This window comes from Sphaeramia orbicularis, chromosome 9, assembly GCF_902148855.1.
Source record: "Sphaeramia orbicularis chromosome 9, fSphaOr1.1, whole genome shotgun sequence".
Lineage (NCBI taxonomy): Eukaryota > Metazoa > Chordata > Actinopteri > Kurtiformes > Apogonidae > Sphaeramia > Sphaeramia orbicularis.
In genome coordinates this window covers 33,010,875-33,030,611 of record NC_043965.1, presented here as the reverse complement: position 1 = coordinate 33,030,611, position 19,737 = coordinate 33,010,875, and the positions used below count along the sequence as shown (strand labels likewise).

Below are 19,737 nucleotides of genomic sequence, written 5' to 3'. Positions count from 1 at the left end.
AATGCTATGGAAAAAAACACTGGGCTAAATAATGATGACTGGTATTCAGTGAGCCATTTGTTCACACACTGTATGGTGGCTTAGTTATGTTTAAAAGGATTATGCACACACTGGTGCATCTATTTATGCAATTAAAATATACGTCCCAGAAGACACAATAAAACTGAGGCTTTGTTGCACAGTCTCTTCAGTATTAGCAGTATTGTAATTGTTTAGCAGGTGACTTACATATAATTATTAAAGAATAGGGCTACATAAAAACTAAGATATTTACTACATTGCAATAATTACTATTATTCATTAAGAGTTTATTAAGTTTTGATTGGACCTATAGTCAGATAACCAAAGAGTGTGCCAAATTAAGGTAATGCAATTAAGGTCATCATTTCATTTTAAACATACAATGACATAGAATGAAATAGAATGAATAGAAAGTGCTTATCTTGCCAGCATGAGATGGTTTATATAACTCTAGTTAATCTCACACAGAACTGAAAGCAATGGTAGTCAGACTGCAAGCAAACACCACCTTGTGGTCACATTAGTATGCATGCTGTTACAAATGCTGTGCAAGCTGCTGTACATCTTAACAGAATGAGACAGTTAACATGCAAAGTGTCATTTTAGAACAGGTGCACTTTTATAAACTGATCATGCCTATCAACGATCAACACAGTAATCAGGCAGAAATCCTAGTTTTACTTATAAGTGTGTTGAAACTGTGTGAAATAAGCAGTTTTACTTGCAAAGCATGCATGTAAAAGAAAATAAATGAAAAGCAGCAGAGAAGGAAAGAGTCACTGTTCATCATAGACTTTATTGTGCATGTTTTTATAACATACTCATTTTCACATAATATAGCTACATTGCATATAACATCAATTAGTCTTTACATTTAATTTATAATCCACCATAATTTATTTATTTTTTGATTAACAAAGACCTCAGCTTTTTGATTCTTGCACTTACATTTATGATGTACCTATGTTGTTAAATCTGGCAGGCATTGAATGACAATCAGCTCCACTCAAACTCATAAACATTTAATCTTTTCACAATGATTTTACAGCGCATCTAGAAAACAAAAAAGCTTTGACAAAGAAAAATACATTCACAGCCAAATATACCACCATAAATAATGTGATTAATTTAAAAGAAAATGTTTGTGAATATCAAAACCATAAATAAATACAGTACATCTTTGCATTGCTGTCACAGCCCAACCTGTCAGTCCCAAGAGATGTCATTGTAAATATTATGTCTTAATATGGCCAAGAGGCCTCTGACTAACAGAAAGACATTTTTCAAAGTTAACCATCCTTGCAAATTGAGATGGCTCATTTTCATCAATTACAATCTGAGTGTTAAAAATACACTAGGCTCCTCTTACTGATTCTCTTGGCAGTGTTTTTGCTGCCACGATAAATCTGTCGATGATGTACTGACGCTGAGTCACAGTAAAAGTTTAAAATGAAGTCTCAACTGTTGCATAAACTCAGAAGCCCCAAGACAATCATGTCTCGTGGAAAAAAAATAATTAAATTAGCAGTTAAAAAAAAAAAAAAAAAGCATAAATAAATGACATGAAATTAAAGAAAGACCTTAGAGACTCACATAACATCAACAAGCACAAATAGCAGCAGGGGGATAAAGGTGACAGTCTGCATCAGAGCTCTGTACAATATACCTATTTGGTTAAACCAGTTACAGAACATTCACACATTTATGCACCATTGAGCACAAGAGGTCACTGTGGACACATATAAAGAATGATCAATGCAGGCAGCATGGAGAATCTGCAGGGAAACCAGGACTCCTTTAACCTTATGGCTATTGGGTCTTCTCTTAAAAGCATGATATTGCCATACTACATAAACATTCAAATGGAAAGCACTCCTTCTGGAAGACGTTTTTGGTGCCTGGAAATGGAACCAACCAGGATTTTAAGAGTTGTGAGAAAAAGAAGTATTATCAGTGCAAAAAGGGAAAGTGGCAGGAACATCACATATGCTAAATCTAGGCCAAAGGTACATCCCACAGTTGACATTCCATTGCATTTAATTTTCTTATATATAGATAAATCATGTATATGTATCATTCCTTGGCTGAGTATGGCCTCTGCTTACAGACTGTAAACCTGTTACAAACCCGAGGCAGATATGGAAGCAGAAACTTGCACTTACAATACAGACTCAGGTTTAAAGTTACTCACAATGTGCTAACTCTCTGCTAAACCTAGCTGACATAACATTAAGTGCATCCATTAAATTGGTTTACAGTCAGTATATTATTTTATTAGTTCTTTGAAAACAAGCAAATATGAAATGAAACTATCTATGACTACATTTTTGGTGACTGTTACCAACCCTGCATATACCGCACGTATCACAGCAGCATCCCATGAAAAGGAACACTGGATTGTTGCTTTGAAGGTGAATAAACCTGAAGATACGGACTTCAAACATCAGTCATTGTCTACCGTTTTCAAGTATAATTTTGCAGTGTTTTCTCTGTGCAAATGTATATTAAACAATAAAATGTTCTACCTCAATAAAATGTATGCTTTTCCTTCATTACTGGTAAGAACGACTCAACTACGACCACTATATAACTGTAATGGAAGACCCTCACCCACACACAAGTGTCACAATCAATTGGACATCCCTGAGACAACTCCATTTGATTCGACTGTCTTGTCTGTGTAAGGCATGCATTCAATATGGAGAGCTTGTTGGTTTTTGCTCTTGTGCGACAAAAAACAGGAAGTGGCAGCAACAACATACTCACAATACCTACTAGGCTACTTTACAAACTAATTCAACTACATTAGACGACACAGTTACAAGCGCCGATGTGAGGGGTGGGAAATGCGGCCATTGTCTCCTGTTGACATGCAGCTAAAGACGTCACCATGAGCGCTCAAAAGCTGAAACAGATCGAGCATTAGCTAACACTGGACATTCTATGTGTGTGGCTGTGCTGAGTTAATTAACTTGGTCGGCTCAGAAAACCAACCAAGCTTCAACATAAAGACCACAATGACTTTACAGCACTAACAGACAAGTGGGAGCAGTATTGTGTTATTTTGTTTCTTATTTTTGTGAGTGTTCATGCATATGCAGGCTTTGTGTTGTTCATGTGACACGATGGGCAAATGACTTACTGGAGCTTGAGGCGAGGCAAGGAATGTTTCAGACTTCAGTGCCTAAATTTACTATGTATTCTACTTTGTGTTCATTTTAAAAGATTTTAACTGTTAGGCAGTGGGTGTTCGATGTGTACATTTTTATATCAGGGTCAGTGTTCATGGTGGGATCCTGTTGGTCCTTGTTTGTTGAAGAAAGAAGGGATCCGCCCTTCAGTTTGCATGTCCATCTTTCTGTCAGTAGGAGGAGGGATGTGGGCTTATGCCATCTCAGTCTGAGAAGAGACTGGCAAAAGATTTGCGTAGATTGCGTATGGTTTCAGCCTTCACCTCATCCTGGCTAAGGCTGGCTCGTGGCGCTGGGGTTTCTGGAATGTTGAAGGTATTGGTAAGAGACTGGGACTTGCTATAAAGAGAGGAAAATGGCAATAGAGGAGAGGAAGAGGCTATTAAAGTCATGCAGCAAACCCATGAAATGAAAAGGCAGGAACACGGCAGCACAGAGAGAGAAAGGAGAGAAGCAGCTCAAAGATGACATAAGTGCATGATTATTCATTACTGAATGACCATACTTTTTATATCATTTGATCTGTTGAATATGATATGAATAGTGAATGACTTATCTGGATGCAAAGTTATGCATGTTTTGATCAGGGATTGATGAAACCAAATGCCTTTATTTGGTTTTGATAATGTAGGTAATTCAGAAAAAGATTTTATGCAACGTTATCTAGCGATTACTTACAATGATGAATTCATGTTGCGATTAAAAAAAATTTACAATTATGCACTTGAGCAAGTTCAATTCAGAGGAGATACCTTCAAATGATTTGGGAAAAAGCTTGTGGGTTTTCAATATTGTATTATTCATTTACAGGCAGAAAACAATTCCACAGAACAGAACATAGACCATTGAGGCAGATTTATTATGGTTATGTACGACTGTAAGTAGGTTTTTGTTTTTATGTATTGTAATCACTTCAGGCTTTCTGAAATGTTTGTTCAAACTCCTTCTGAATGACTGAAAAATGTAAGGATCAATAAATCATGCACATTCAGGTGGATCATATTTCATCAAGGAGCATGAGTTGTTTTTCCATGTGGCATGCATATCCTGATGCAGGCAAAAAGTAAAGGAAGATCATTTGTTCAATTCTAAGAGCGGAAACCAATACCGATTCATTTATCTTACTTACTTTAGTTGTGGAGAACCACCCACAGACGGGCTGTCCTGGCTTGGTTTCTGTGGTGGCTGAGGCTTTTGCTGCAGCGGGGGTCGTCCTCCTGGACCCCCCTGTCCTTGGGCAGCGGGTCGCGGTTGCTGGGTGGTAGGCGCTCCAGGACGACCTTGCTGACCAGGGGCCCTCTGTTGGCCTCCCTGTGACAGCTGCCGAGGCGGGGGAGGCCTCTGCTGGGGTTGGCCTCCTGGAGGTTTCTGACCGGGAGAAGGTTTCTGCTGCTGCTGGGAAACAGACGATTGCCTCTGAGCCTGGGGGGAGCCTCCCTGGCTTCGCTGAGGAGAACCCTGACCAGAAGGAGGTCTCTGGCCTGGAGGAGCTCCCTGACTCGGAGGCCTCTGCTGGGCTGGAGGTCCCTGGTTTGCCTTGGCACCGGTCTCACCGGTGCCAGGACTGGTTGCTGATTGGGCCTGTGCTGGAGGTTGGCCTTGAGGCTGTGGACGCTGCTGAGATGGGGGCCCTTGCTGAGGACCACCTACAATAGGGAAAGCAGCAAAAACACTCACATGCCTATTAATTAACCTTGCCTTGACATGGAAATGGAAGACATATTCAAAAACAAATATCCTATCTGATATGCTTAATACCTTGTGGTGATGGACGCTGTTGAGCCTGTGGTACTTTAGGTTGTGAGACAGGCTGGGGAGATGCTGCTTTCTATAAATCAAGAGAAAGTTTCAGTTTCATGAAATGCACTTCACCTGTAAATATAGATACAGGTGAATGTATTTGCTGTGTTTACTGAACGTCTGCTGACTTGAAAATACTCATGGGACATGACTTCTAGATATGATTTGGGCACCTGTGCTGGCTGTCCTGATGTGGATGCACGGATCGTGGAAGGGCTGGAAGTACGTGGAACAAGCTGGTTCATACTAGAAACAACCAGCTCTGCAATCTGAATGCGATCTTCGTCCTGCTGGTCACCAATGAGTGGCATTGAACAGTCATCTACCTAGCAAATGACAAGATGACGGTTCAGTTGGCTCTGCTTTTGTCATATATAACATGGCATCATTCATCCTGCTGCCAGTCTAGTACCTCTATAATGTAGTCCTTGCCATCTTTGCCATGCAGAGCCTCCACTGCACAGATATCTAACCCTCCAAAGATTTCTGCACAAGAGTCCACCCACATTCTGTACCTGCAGCAGAAAGTTAAACAGGACTATAATAGTACACTGAGATTCTATATGTTGTTTTATCTCATGCTGCATCTGTTAGTACTTACTTGTCCGACATGGCCACCTGCTCAAGCATTGATGAGCCAGTATTGGTTTTCCAGTTGCCAGAAATTGATGTCCTCCTGTTTATCAGAAAACAAAAATACAATGATTCACTTTTTAGGCCATGTATATTATTTGCTATATGCTGCTTTGTTGGTTGTTTGTGAATTAACTTTCTTTATTCAATCATCTGTATGAATCATAAAAGAATGACAAATGAATTAAATAAACTGATAATTTTACTCACATGTATGCCTTATAATTATTGCCAATCTTCTGGATTCGGACATCATATTTTGCATCAATGAAGGGCTCAGATGTGGCGTAAGTCTTGGTTAATGCCACAACACTGGCAATATCTTGAAAATCATATTGATTGTCCACTTTCACCTAGTGTCGCAAACATTACAAAATAAATATGATTTCATATAATGCTCCGAGATGTAATGCATTCACAATAATACCTTTTAGATGAGTAATACCTTTCCCATTCCTGAGTGAGCATGGCCCATCTTCACAACAACAGGGAATCGAGGTGAGGTAATCTGTAACAAGACACAGAATCTAAAATTAGACAAAAAATTTCTACTCTGTTTTTATTTTTATCAGAGTGACACATAGAAGGTTCCTTGATTTTTGCAGGAACTTTTGATTCATATTGATGGTTGAAAACATGCCCAGTATTGTCAGCTTGTGACAGCAGGGTGACAGCTCTGCAGTAGTGTCATTGTTACTGCACTGAAACCAATTTGGCACAAAAATATTCAGCAGCTTAGACTCAACCTAAAACAAAAACAAGACACTCCCCAGAAAATTAGGTTGGTCTCAGCTGTTACATGAGATGGAATATTGACATGGAAGTGAATTACCCTCATACCCAGTCAAGGGGAGGGGGGGGAGGGGGGGTTGTTATCTGTGCATGTCCCTTTAAGGGTTGTTCAGTGTGACGACATATCCCATCAGAGCAAGTGGAAAGGGGGAGGAGAAAGGGGAGCAGATGGAGAGAACTCACCATTTCCTTATGGTTCGGATAGTAAACCTGCTCTATCAGTGGAAACTCCTCTGGTCCCAGTTGCTTATGCATTCTTGACATCTGAGCAAACTGAAATAAACACATAGTTTTAGGATTTAAGTTACATGTCCAAAACTAACAAATAGATGATTTAATTAACACTTACCACCCACGGTTTGTCACAGAAATTATAGACAGAGTGCAAAGAGTTAACAGTTGGTACTCCAGCATACTGAAGTCCAATCACTATGTTCCTGTGGTCACCATTCTTGTCCATACTGAAGGCATGTTGTCTAATGAGCACAAAGTCTGGCTTAAAGGACCTGAGACAAAGAACATTAGCAGAACATTAACATGTTACAAGAAGGAAATGTTCCACTGTGAGGTATTTACATTAAAAGGCAACTTGAACCCAAACCACACACATGATCACATTCTTCTCCGGCCATTTTGTTATTTACTTACTTTGTAACCTTGTGTCCATTCCTGATTGCATCCATATCCACATGATACGTGCCCATTGCATTTGCCACCAGGTTGATTTCAGAGAATTCTGCCTGAAAGGACAACACACTCAATCACTATAATAACAAAGGTGCAATGATAGGATGGCAGACTTTTTCTGAAGTGTGTTCTCCCTGAGAAGAGCCCACAGGGGAAATAATGGAAACACCTCTGTCAAATAGGACAAAAATAGGAAGCAATAAAAAGGCCTCAGAGGGAGAAAGGGATCTTAAAACTGATGTAATAGTGTTGTCTTCCACCACTGTTTCAACAAGCTATTTTGCAGATACCCATAAAAATTTTAAGTGTATAATGAATAAATAAAGGATTTTTTATTTATTTATTTATTTTTTATCAGGTAAACATTTCTATTTCTGCAAGCCTAGCAAAATCATTGCTGGTTGTTCACAAAATAGGGCAAAACAAAATGAGATGCACTAGGTAATCATTAGTGAACTGATCCATGAGACATGTATAATTCTAAGTCTTTGCAAACACAGCTAAGAATTGCAAATGATGTTATCTATTGAAAAAACACAAAGCTCCTTATAATGCCAATAATCAGACCTTGAATGCTGAAACAAGAAAACACAGTAAAAGTCGCATTGTTGCGTACAGAAAACCTACCTGCTCGACCTTGATGTCATATTCCCCATGAACTTTCCTTCCTCTGAAAACCTTCACCCTGCATGTCAAAGTTGAATCCAACAGTTACTCAGAAACAAACATGATACTGCAATTGTTTTCTGTTACTAGTGACTGTTTGTCTATTTGTCTTACATTTCACAAATGCTACTTTTCCTATAGTCAGCACTAGATTGGAATTAGACGGTTTCAGTTTTATTTTAGGCTTCATGCAATATACAAAAATAAATTATGGGATCCTAAGCATTATTTTAACCTACATAACAGATGTAATCCATCTGCTCCTTGTGCCAAAATGGGAGAATTATATAGACTGTGCTGTGCTTGTGTAAGGGGTAAGAAGAAAGTAAGGATTCACAGGCAGTAAGAAGGATCTGACTGTGATTGATGCAAAGTATTTCATTTATTTAAACCTTGGGTCTAATATTGACATTTGGAGTTCAGTGCTTCATCACTTCTGACTTGTGCACATATACCTCTAATAAGCATAATATTTAACCCTTTCATGCATGAATTATGAGAACCTTAATGAAGATTTTTTTTTTTTTCCTGAGTGTTTTTATTCCTCTTTAGGCATGGAAAAAAAACAAAAAAACAATGTGACTGATTTTTTTTTTTTTTTTTTTTTTTTTTTTTAAATCAACCTGTTTTTCATGGAGTTACAAAAATGTCCACTCAGCTACACCATGAATTTTATTCTTGAAGCAAAGAAATATGTATTTAAAACCCAATATCATAAAGTGATATGAAAACAGTGAAATGAAACCATGTATAATGCAGCTAATCTGATGTTTTCTCACATTTGAACATATTCTAATACTAGTTATTACTCACTTCATGGAGATAATATGCAAAAAATAAATATTAACAATTGATTTCCACTAAAGAACCAATCAAGAACAGCAATGTTACAATAATGGTATGAATTGCAGTTTATGAGATGATGCATAAGTGTCCACTGCGTTGGTTGACATGGAACTAAAACAACAAAACCCATGAATATACAAGATTAAAGCTGTAGAGCACAGGTGTCAAACATGCGGCCCGGGGGCCAAAACCGGCCCACCAAAGGTTGCAAAGTGCAAGTTAGGGCATCAAACTCAAAAATAATATCACAATAACCTATAAATAATGACAACTCCAAATTGTTTTAGTGCAAAAATGAAAATGTTTACATTTACAAACTATCCAAACAAAAAGGAAGAGGAAATAACCTGAAAAAAAAAAAAAGAAAAACGGAATTTGTTAAGAAATACAAGTGCAATTTTAAAAATTTTCTGCCTGTTACTAAATGTTTTGTGCATACGTATAAATGATAAGTCGAGGCATAATACTGATAAAATTGTACTTATATTTCTTAGCAAATTCTGTGTTTTTCAGGTTATTCACATCCTTTTTGTTTGGATAGTTTATAAATGTAAATATTGGCATAATTGAACGTTATTTTTGCACTAAAACAATTTGGAGTTGTCATTATTTATTGGTTATCACGCTATTATTTTACTGGTCCGGCCCACTTCAGATTAAATTGGGCTGAATGTGGCCCCCGGAGGAAAATGAGTTTGACACCCCTGCTGTAGAGTAACTGTCCACTGTAGTGACCACTATGCATGAAAGGGTTAATGGTGAAGACAATTTTCTGGTGCATAACTTTTTTTTTCCCTCCCAAAGCACAATTTCTCTCTCTAGACACATTCATTTTGAAAATATCTGCATGATCATGTTTGCTCCAGGATATGCCAGGTGCATTGGCATCACTTCCAAACCTTGGACAGAATGTAAAATGGAAATAGCAGATCGTCAAAATGAAAATGGCTTCTCCGCATTCAGGCTGTTGCGCTTCTGCCAAGGCACTATTAGGGCTTAGAGAGAGCTGCAAGGTGTTTTGGTGAGAGGAAGAAGCCCACGGGCTGCTACACGTGATGCATCCTGACAGCAGTGGATGAATCATATGACCTTCTTAGATGTTAGGCCACTGCAACCCACAGTCTGGCACACATTTCTGTCTAGACGAGGCACCTCTGTGACGATGCGCACCGCTCTTACCAGTCGGTTTGCTGGTCGTCGATAACCAGGAGGATCTTGCCACTGCTGGAGACTCCTGCCCGGTCAGCTGCCTCTGACAAAGTGGCAGCCGCTGCAGCTGTAGTTTGTTTGACAGCATTGGATATGGATGAGAAGAAGCCGGATCCTCCACCTCCAGACTGCTGCTGGCTGCTGGACTGGCGCCTCTCCGGCCCAGGCGACACTGCGGGGCTCTGCTGCGGCGGGTCGGGGCGTTGGAGATCAGTCATGTAACCATTGGGCAGGTTGGACATGAAATTGCTGTCCGATAGTCGTCGACGCAGATAGTTCATGATGGAGACTTAATAGTAAAATGAATGGAAAAAGGTGTCCAAAATCCTCCCGGTGGATGGAATAAAAATGGAATGACTAGGCTGCTTCCCCCTGTCTGGGATCAGTGATAACCTAAAAAGAAACATGTGTTAAGGTGTCAGTGAGGAGCAGATCTGATCACCGGGCTGTCAAATACCAAACGTCGTGACTATATCTCACAGCCTATTGAACTGGCTATAGAAAACCACAAACACACATCCAGCTGGAATGGATGTGTGAAACAATAAGAAAATACACCACACACTGTTTTTAATAAATAATAATAATAATAATGCACTGTAAATGATATTATCCTATTTGGGAAGTGATGACAGTAATCTAAGCAGCTGTAATAGTGTAGTAATGTGTAGTAGCCTGTGCGCAAAGCATGGTGAAGCCTACCTGGGAGGGGATCCAAACTGAGCCGCCCCAAGGATGAGGTGGTGATTCCTTAATGGCACAGATGAAATCCTAGCTGTACATAAAGGTGGCAGTCATGTCCTCTGTTCAACCAGGTTATACATCAGACTTTAAACCTGTGAGATTAAAGCCAAAGTCCTTCCAGCATCACCGCCGTTCGCCCTGTCCTTCCCCTCAAGCCCCAGTTTTTTCCGTCTGCCCTGCGTCACTCCCAGTCATCCTGAGGGAAAGGAGCCTGGACCACGGCAAGGCAGCCAACAGGACCAACACAGCATCCGGGGATGACTGTCAAAATAAAAGGCTGTGGTGGGTTATTGTGCAGGATATTTCATTTTTAGGGTAATGTATTGTAGGGCAAGTATCTGCATTAACGCAGAATGCAAAAAGGAATTTAAAGTCATTTTCTGCAAGTATTTAACCAGAACCACAAAGGGAAAACTGCACAATTTAAAGTGGCAAAGGTATCTGCACAATGCATGAAATAACACACTGTTTGTCTGTATTATGTTTACATTGATTTGTCATGGTCTTTTAATGTGCACATTTGTACAGTTGTATAGAGTCTATGCTGTTGGGTTCTTTATTTTCTTCTAACAGAAAAGATAAGATAAGATAAGATAAGATAAGATAAGATCAGATTTGTCACATGCAGTCGTACATAGTATAATGGGCAGTGAAATGTATTTCTGATACCTGCAGCCAACGGTAAAATAGTTATAATTATACATACAATACACAAGCTATAGATAGGCCTTAAATATAAATGTAAACCTTTAAAAATAATAAAAGTAAACATGAAAGGGGCATCTTTATATATACATAGATTTGAATTATCTATACATTTATTCAATAAATTTGTTATTTTTACTTTATACTGTGAATATGTATAGTTTACTGCACTATATAATAAATGTCAGAGTAAAGAGTTCAATGTTTGACTCCAAATTGTAAAAAAAAAAAAAAAAAAAAAAAAAAAAAATCAAATCAAATAAAAAATAAATACAAAAATAAATAAAGTTGCTGAAAATGAAAAAATTGAGTGCCTTAAATTTGTACATAAATGCAGAACTTATAATGTAAATGCACTCAGTTTTTTGCCACTAGTGCTTCCAAAATTATGTTTTCCTTTTAGACATACAAGAACCTCAAGATGGGACTGCTTACTTTTGTATAGATTCCTAGAAATAGTCAGATTTATCTCAAGTTACTGCTTAATTGCACCCCCAACTCAAAATACAGCACAAAGTTATTCATTTTGTTAATGTTTGTTCATTGTGTTGTGGTCTATGAGGGTTCTGTCAGAGTTCCTGATCCACTTCCTGTGCTGCTCCTGCTGGTCTTCATCTGACTTGACGCAGCCTCAGCTCGGATGAGAGGGTGGTGCTGACGGGAGCAGGGTGACAGGGGCGTCGCTCTCTGTCAGATGTGAGCGTGTTGTTGACTTCAAATGGTGCCTGTGGGTGTTGATGTGATACTGGATCCTGCTGCGTCCAATAAAACACCAGTGGCAGACTCACTGTGTGGCTTTTGGCTGCTGACACAAGCTGTTACTTTTGATCTTCAGCAGAGTTGATACTGACTATAAAAAAAATAAAACACGCCCCCTGATGGTGATGCCCGGAGGCTGAGAGGAACACTGACCTCCAGGGAATCCTGGTCCCTACTATGGAAACTACACTGTGTGGAAACTGAAGCACATTCGCACTGTCTGTTGGAGACAGGTGATATTAATATACCTGTATTCTATCTGATCATTATAATTACATAATGATTAGAATTGTAATGAGTAATGTAATGACAAATTAATCAAATGCATCATTGTTGCATTAACTTTGCTAATAGCTGTGGTTCATCAACATGTCTACTTGATAAAATGACTGATATTTTCTAAATAATCGAATTCATTACACAATATATGCTCCATATTTTGCTTGCTGTCATCAGACTGTCAGATCTTCTTGTCAATTATAACACATTTGTTTGGAATGGATTTACATTTTTTAAATAAAAAAATATATATTTATTTATTCATTTATTTATTAGGGACAACACAATGAAACTTAGTGGACATAGAACATCTGATGAAGAGTATATAGCATTTAGCTAGTTAGCATCCTGGCCCTGGTTGGGCTTTTCAACAGAGAAATACATTTGCAGTATAAACAGTAAACACCATCAATAATAAATTAAAAAAAAAAAAAAAAAAAGCCTGTGCACATCTACCACACACATTCACACACTCAAAGAAAAAAGAAAAACAGCTTGTACTCACCAAACATTATATATTTTAGAAGTGGGTACATTCTTGTTTTATTTTCAGCCAGTTCTGAACTTTTGCTGTGAATGTTTTGACATCTGTTATCAGTTTTATGTCATTTGGCATCATGTTCCAGATATAACTACCATTTATGAAGAGTTCAGTTAAATCTAGTCTGAGGTGCAGTTTATTTTTGCAATGATTTAATTTGCACAACCTTTATGTAATGTAATATGTTACGTTTTCATTAGCTGTCATTGTGTAGGTTGTTATTTTATCTTGGTTTTTTTTATATATATATATATTCTGCTGCGCATTGTGCACGTTGTATTCTTATTGTGTTTTGTTGTGCACCTCTGGCACAATAATATCCTGTGGGATGAATAAAGTTCTATCTTATCTTATCTTATCTTATCTTATCTTATCTTATCTCATCTCATCTTATCCAAATCTATGGTCTTTGCTGTCATGAGATCAGGAATAAGCCTTCTGTTTTTTGTTTTTTTTTTTTTGCAGTGAGAAATAAAAACACTTCAATATTAAGTCTGCTGTCCTTGGGCCATGTTGTCCACCACCCGTATTTAGTTAAGTAACTGTAGGTTAAACTCGAAACGAGCCAAAACATTCAAGTTAGACTAGTCCCAGCTTCACATTCATGTTTCACCCACATTTTTTTATGAATGTTAAGTAAACCCCTGAGGCTTGTTCTGTTACAAAATTCAGCTTGAGCAGTTATAGATCTGGAGCATTATCTCCTTTTAATGCTATATTGTTGATCATATGTTTGGGAGTTATGCTCTGCACACATTGACACAGTTTGTTCTGTTATACACATTAGATATAGTAGTTCATTAAATATTACAGAAGAGGAGTGTTGAACAATATGTAAATAAAATGAGGTGTTTAAGTAAATGTTGCAGTGTGTTGCTGCTAGTACAAAGTTACATAGGAATGAAAGTAGTCAAACTGCTATTTTGCTGTTTTTGTGTAGTTAATTACAACAGCTCTAAGCTAGTGCATATTAAGGAAAGGAATAATTGTTATTGTTTCTTTCACGTTTGCTTCTCTATTACCATCTTTTCATTCACCTTCACCATTGGACAAACATACCCATAGACTCACCTGACTTTTGTGTAGTTCATATGTTCATGTGCACAATGACGTCATTATGGGGCTTGAGGGAGAATCACCTCAACCCTAATACTTGAAATACTTAAAATTCTGCAAATAAGTGCCATTTTTTGTGACGTATGACTTTTTACATTTACAGAACATTGTGTTAGAACTAAATAACACCACATGCATGAAGGCACTTTGATTTTTACTAAGTTATTATTTTTTCCAGTATTAAGATAAATATGTTGCTTGCAAAGAGAAGTCCATAATAACATGCATACAGTACCTCCATCAGGGACATTATATGATCGCAGAGCATCTGTTTACTGTTTAATAATAATATGGAAATAGAAGAGGTGTAGACTAACGGCTACTGTGTTTTTCAAGTTATCATTTAGATATGTATAAGTATTTCTAGCACTCACAATAATTGGGATTTTCCCAGATCACCAAGGAATCTAATCGGAGAAGCATTTTGGTGTAGATATGAGGGACTATAGAAATAAAATTTGTTTTGATTTGATTTGACTATAAAACACAGTTTCTCATTCATAGATTCCATGCATTTAAGTCTTGCATTCTTTACATTGTTTTTTTCATTGAATCTGTGAACAAACATGTTAAATAACATTTTTATACTAAGTAAACACTCTTTTTCTTTGTAAACTCCCTTGCCACATTACTTGAGGTTCCACAGTCATGCATGGGCAGTGTATGACTTAGGGAGGCAGTGTTGAGCTGAAATTGAACCCAACATAAGATTTTTTTATAAATTGTCTTTGTCCGTGTAACTCGTTTTCTTATTGAACCACGATTCTTCAGCAGCTGACACATCACCACTTTTCGAGACCAGCAGCATGATTTCCACTGAAACAAACCGTGGACCACTTTTGTCTCTTCACACTGATACAATTTACAAAGATACCATAAAACATATCAGTTACACTCTCAATGGCTTTTTCTGCAGTACCTGTGTGACAAAGCATGTATGTGAATGGCCTCCACAGATATTGTTTGTGTGTCCAAACTCCTCAGTATGCTCAGGCTAGATTGTTCTCATGGCATTTTCAGGACTTAGGAGTCTTTGTCTGGCCATAAACAAAAGCCTTTGGATTACTGGTGAGGCAGGCTCACAGTGCAGCTGTGTGCGTGTATGGGCAGGTCAGTGGAATGACTGGAGCTCCGGTGGGCTAAGCACTCGAAAAAATGCAGTTTGGTGAGATTTCAGATTAGGCGAGGGGGGGGGGGGGGGGGCAGGTGCTGAGTCCAAGGAGGGAAACAAAGGGCACACTTCACTTCCTTCAGGGAGGAATCTAAAAAGTTGTGCAAAAAAATGTGATTATTACGACTATTAAGCATTTTTTTCTGTTGTGACTTGCACAGAGGTAGTGTTAAATAAACAAAAGCTCTTTTGCTATAATCACTGTGGATTCTGTGGTACATGACACTACTTTCTACCTCTGAGAAAGGCCTACCTGTGAACACATTCCGCCTGTAGGACAATAACAACACTGAGGGAAGGAGAGCTCTTGATTGGCCAGAGAGCAGCCAATCTGACTGCAGGAATGAGTCACAGGGAAGTCACGGCTCCTATCTGCACTCACCTGATACATTACCTGGCTGAGTTCAGACCAAGCATATCATTACCTTCCCAATACAATCCATAACTGAGGCTCATTGTGTCCTGTAAGCTCCAGCAGTCAAGGTGTCTCTGTATTTGCCTGCACTCAGACTAAGGCACGGAGTCATGGCAGTGGCAAATTTCCACTATATTACTCGGATGAGCAGCGGCTTCAAAGTCTACATTTTAGAGGGTAAGCTTGAATATTGTTTCTATTTTATTATCTATGATGTAACTAACTAACATGGCTCTGAACTACTAATATTACATAGATCAGTGAAAGTCTGAAATTCCTAAAGTGTTAAATCACACATTTAGATACTGTCATCACAAAATCAAAGAATATTATTTTTTATTAGTTTGTTTTTCTAATCTTTAACCCATGAATTATTTTATGAAGTAGAATTTATCAGATGCTGTGTTATGTTTAGAAAAAGTAATGCCTTAATTCACAACTTTCTGAACCTAAATCTTTTGGTGAAGAAGAAAACTAAAGTAGAGTTCCGATATTTTCCTTCTCTTAATACTTACTAACACTCCAGCTTTAAAGAAAGAAAAGATTAAGCAAATACACTATAAATGGTGTTGTGACCCTTTGTTAACGTTGTGTTTCTATGGAATCACAACTTTATCTGTTCAAAAACAAATCAGAAGGTCAGGCAGTGGATTCGCTGTGTTAATAAGGAAGAAATAACCATGCCCGAGGCAGTAGAAAATCAGCATAGGTGTGGTTATACCTGCCCCCCCTTCCCCTGCCACAATAGCACCCTGTGTGAAGGACTAGCACACAGGTGTTGGAGTGTTTTAGGAAATGTGGATTGTGTGCATAGGGAGCACTGAGCACTTGGGAATTTTTTTTTCTTTCACAATGCAAAACAGTTAATTGTTTCATGTCAGCCAGGTAGTTGATGTTGTTATGACGGGGCTTTTCTTTTGAAGTACTGAGGTTCTCATTTGAATATAGTCAGGGGAGTTGTGAAAGACTCCCGCTGTCATAGTAAATGTGAAAGTTGAAGTGTTAACTGAGCACTCTTTAAACAATGCACCAAAGAAACTCTCAAACAATGTGAATACTTCTACTGCCATTACATTTCTCTAATAAAGCTGCTGTTTTGACTGTATGCATGATTGCTTTGAATATGTGAGGTTTTTCATGTCTTTGAAGAGAAACAAAACCTCCAAGAGTAACTGAGCTTGTCTAAGTGTCAATCATGATGCTTTACCTTTCAGTGAGAAAAGAAAGTGGATTTTTAAAGTGTAACTTCAAGTGTAAATGCACTGTTCATCACTCTATTTCATTACACCAGTGAAGTCATCAGTGTCTCATTGATGTGTTTCAACTTGTGTAATTGCCCAAACTCAGCGTTGTGTGTGCGTGTTCATCTTCATGGCTCTTCTACAAAAAAATTCGCAGCCTGAGAGACTGAAAGCCATCCGGACAGTTTTACTCCACCAATGCAAAATACGTTGATGACGCCCTTTTAACTCTGTGAATGGGCCTGATGCCAGAATTAGGTGCAGAAAAACAATATTTACCGTTAAAACTGAATCAGCTGTGTAGTGTTGTAACACTCACTGATCAGGTAAATCAAGTTTTACAGCTTAACAGTTTACAATTAACGGTGGCAAAAAAAAAAAAAAAAACGTTTTCCCACGAATATTAGTCATGCATGTAGATGACATGGATCAAAACAAGTAGTTAGTCATTACTGATCTCCAAGAACCATTGTCACTGTGATAAGCTGTCATTTCTAGTTCTTGATTTTATGTCCTTTGTATTTCCTGGTGCTTATATCTGCACCTTTATTATAGCAAATGGCTGTGGTATCTGATGGATGTTTTTTTAAGAGCATCTGTATTTATTTTATATTTGCACTTTGTTTTTCAGGTCAGCCCCATCTCAGAAGTGAAGATAGATTTAGACACATTACAAATGACCGGCCTAGAGCCCCAACAGTGTATCCAGTCAAACGCAAACGCAGCCATGAGAGAGGGTTAACTCTTGAGGAAAGGTTTGTGCAGCCTGTTTCTTAATGTGCTCAAAATAATAATAATAATAATAATAATAATAATAATAATAATAATAATAATAGTAAAAAAATAAGATTGCTTATGGTCACAGTTTAAAATACAATACATTTTTTGTTGTGTCACTATTTTAGGCGGGAGCGTGTACTGAGCAGAACCATGGCTAAAACTGTCCAGAGAACAGCACCAGCACCACCTGCATTCAGCAGCCCACAGAGCCCCACATCAACCTGGAGTCCTTCTCCCAGTCCCACCAGCCCCCTGCCTAACCATGTATACTACACACCAGTCATGGATGAACCACTTGCCCTCATCAAGAAACCAAGAAAGGATCCTGAAAATACAGAGGAAAAGCCCAAAAACACGACTGCCAGTCAAATCCAGGTAATTAAAAAAACAACAAAAACAAAGGTACTTGTGTCCCAAAGTAACTTCAGGTTTAATCTAAGATTAACAATGTTTGCACTGTCTTAACTCAAGAAAAGTGGTTGTACTTGATTTGCTCTTTGTAGTCTTGGTTAGTGTAGCTCCAGGCTAGGCAGCGGTACGTCTCCTATCTTCACTCAGTGAATCTTAATGTACAGGTATTCTACTTCCAAGAGGATATACACGTCTAAGCTTGTCTGAGCTATGCAATCCAGCCGGATTCAGGAAGAAAATGTGAGCAATGGAGGGAAGCATGCCATCAACAAGACCAAACAGACAGCTCTCTTTTTGACCTGTTAATGCCATCCCATTGGGAATGATCTAACTTTCATGTGCAAACCCAACCAGTTTAATCGCTCTTTAAATAATTTCGTTTTTTCATTTGAACTTTGTATACAGTTGACTTGCAACAGAATGGAGTGTGCCTTTAGGTTCAAGTAATAATAAAAATGTACTAAACACTGTGATGATCAGGTTCATTTAGTTCACAGCTCTTGTTTTGTGTTTTATATCTTTTAATCACCCATTTGTTTTTTTTGTATTGTCTTTATTAGATGCGTCCCTCTGTGATCACTTGCGTCTCCTCTGTAAGAAACCCCTCCTCCAGATCTGAGACCCACAAGACTCCATCATCAGGTCAGTCTCACACTTGTTTTGATGTAGCTCATTCTCCAGACGGGCACTCCCATACTGTCACGTACAGGCCATAATATAGATGTTCACTCATTTCTATTGAGTCACTGCGGTTGAGTATGAAGGTGTGTGTTTGACGTCATTTCTCGTTTTCACTGCAGTGATTTCCAAATGCAACTACGATCATGTTGTGGACGAGCATTTCCAGAGAAGCCTTGGAATTAATTACCAAAACACTCGCTCCCAGCAGCTTTCCATCAGCGTGTCTGTGGATGACCACTTCGCCAAAGCCTTGGGAGACAAGTGGCTGCAGATTAAGTCCAAGTCTTCGTCCTGCTCTTCGACACCTCCCAGCAGTCCAAGCATTACCCACTCCCCTACCTACAGCCACAGCCCAAATCAGTCTCTCAAAGAACCCGCCAGCAACTCATCACCAAACCCCACCCACTGGTCCATCAACTAAAACAGTAATGACCTCTGATCGGAGAGGGAAAGGACTTTGTCACATTAAGCTTTTTACTGCAGCTCTGCTTGTTAAGCAAAGGCAAAGTGTTGAGAGGGCAGTTAAAAAGTTGCCAGAGCGCTGTCACACTGGACCGCTGTTTGTCCAAATTTGAGACACACTGATGCAGACAAATGTAGCAGTAAATGGGATGTCCTTTTGTTGCATTTCTGTGCTCTGTTTGTTGATGTTTGTGGATTCCTCAGATTGTGCTGTCATGGGATGATAGGAAAAAATCCACTTTAAAAAATCCTTTACATTTCTTTGATGTTGTGTCATGTGTTTGTTGTGGCTGGAATGACACAATTTTATTGTATTATATTTATATTCTTATACATTTGGGTCCTTTACAGTCAAAATGATGAGCCTATCTGCTGTATATTATGCTTTTAAGCTGTACATGAAAAAGCTTTGAAAAGACAATGAAAAAATAAACAAATCCAAAAATATTGTTATGCATTTGTCATTTAATTTTAATTTTTGAGTATCACCCCACAAAAAAATACATTTTGGGGGGGTTAAATAACATAGCATTAAAAAATTAGGAATTTTTTTATGAGAGTCTTTGAAACATGAGGGTCGTGAACTC

The 19,737-nt window shown here is 38.4% G+C and overlaps 2 protein-coding genes across 5 annotated transcripts; one reads left to right on the top strand and one right to left on the bottom strand.

Moving 5' to 3' along the window:
- Window positions 1-797: 797 nt before the first annotated feature.
- syn1 (synapsin I) lies at window positions 798-15,719 on the bottom strand. 4 transcript variants are annotated; one of them, XM_030143781.1, is made up of 14 exons: window positions 15,715-15,719; window positions 9,816-10,134; window positions 7,752-7,809; window positions 7,086-7,177; window positions 6,787-6,943; window positions 6,621-6,710; window positions 6,091-6,153; window positions 5,856-5,998; window positions 5,614-5,688; window positions 5,425-5,527; window positions 5,186-5,338; window positions 4,971-5,040; window positions 4,342-4,858; window positions 798-3,551 (listed from the first exon to the last, which is right to left on the bottom strand). In XM_030143781.1, the coding sequence occupies exons 2-14, from the start codon at window positions 10,124-10,126 to the stop codon at window positions 3,416-3,418; spliced, it is 1,968 nt and encodes a 655-aa protein (XP_029999641.1). In that variant the 5' UTR covers window positions 10,127-10,134; window positions 15,715-15,719; the 3' UTR covers window positions 798-3,415. The 4 variants fall into 4 exon arrangements, with proteins under 4 accessions (XP_029999641.1, XP_029999639.1, XP_029999642.1 ...); XM_030143779.1 differs by lacking the exon at window positions 15,715-15,719 and adding an exon at window positions 10,548-10,789 and having other exon boundaries at window positions 9,816-10,238; XM_030143782.1 differs by lacking the exon at window positions 15,715-15,719 and adding an exon at window positions 10,548-10,789 and having other exon boundaries at window positions 798-3,513; window positions 9,816-10,238.
- On the top strand, window positions 15,551-19,579 carry vgll4l (vestigial like 4 like). Its single transcript, XM_030143783.1, has 5 exons — window positions 15,551-15,752; window positions 17,448-17,571; window positions 17,722-17,971; window positions 18,568-18,649; window positions 18,808-19,579. The coding sequence occupies exons 1-5, from the start codon at window positions 15,686-15,688 to the stop codon at window positions 19,107-19,109; spliced, it is 825 nt and encodes a 274-aa protein (XP_029999643.1). The 5' UTR covers window positions 15,551-15,685; the 3' UTR covers window positions 19,110-19,579.
- The last annotated feature ends 158 nt before the right edge of the window (window positions 19,580-19,737 follow it).

What these genes read in the sequence shown, in the direction of transcription:
- syn1 (XM_030143781.1), bottom strand. Translation starts at nt 10,126, where the DNA reads ATGAACTATCTGCGTCGACGACTATCGGACAGCAATTTCATGTCCAAC. An exon ending in AATGGACACAAGGTTACAAA is followed by an intron (nt 6,944 to 7,085) that starts GTAAGTAAATAA and finishes TCTTTGTCTCAG; the next exon opens with GTCCTTTAAGCCAGACTTTG. An exon ending in GGTGGTTCTCCACAACTAAA is followed by an intron (nt 3,552 to 4,341) that starts GTAAGTAAGATA and finishes CTCTCTTTATAG; the next exon opens with CAAGTCCCAGTCTCTTACCA.
- vgll4l (XM_030143783.1), top strand. Translation starts at nt 15,686, where the DNA reads ATGGCAGTGGCAAATTTCCACTATATTACTCGGATGAGCAGCGGCTTC. An exon ending in CAAAGTCTACATTTTAGAGG is followed by an intron (nt 15,753 to 17,447) that starts GTAAGCTTGAAT and finishes TTTGTTTTTCAG; the next exon opens with GTCAGCCCCATCTCAGAAGT. An exon ending in CGACTGCCAGTCAAATCCAG is followed by an intron (nt 17,972 to 18,567) that starts GTAATTAAAAAA and finishes TGTCTTTATTAG; the next exon opens with ATGCGTCCCTCTGTGATCAC.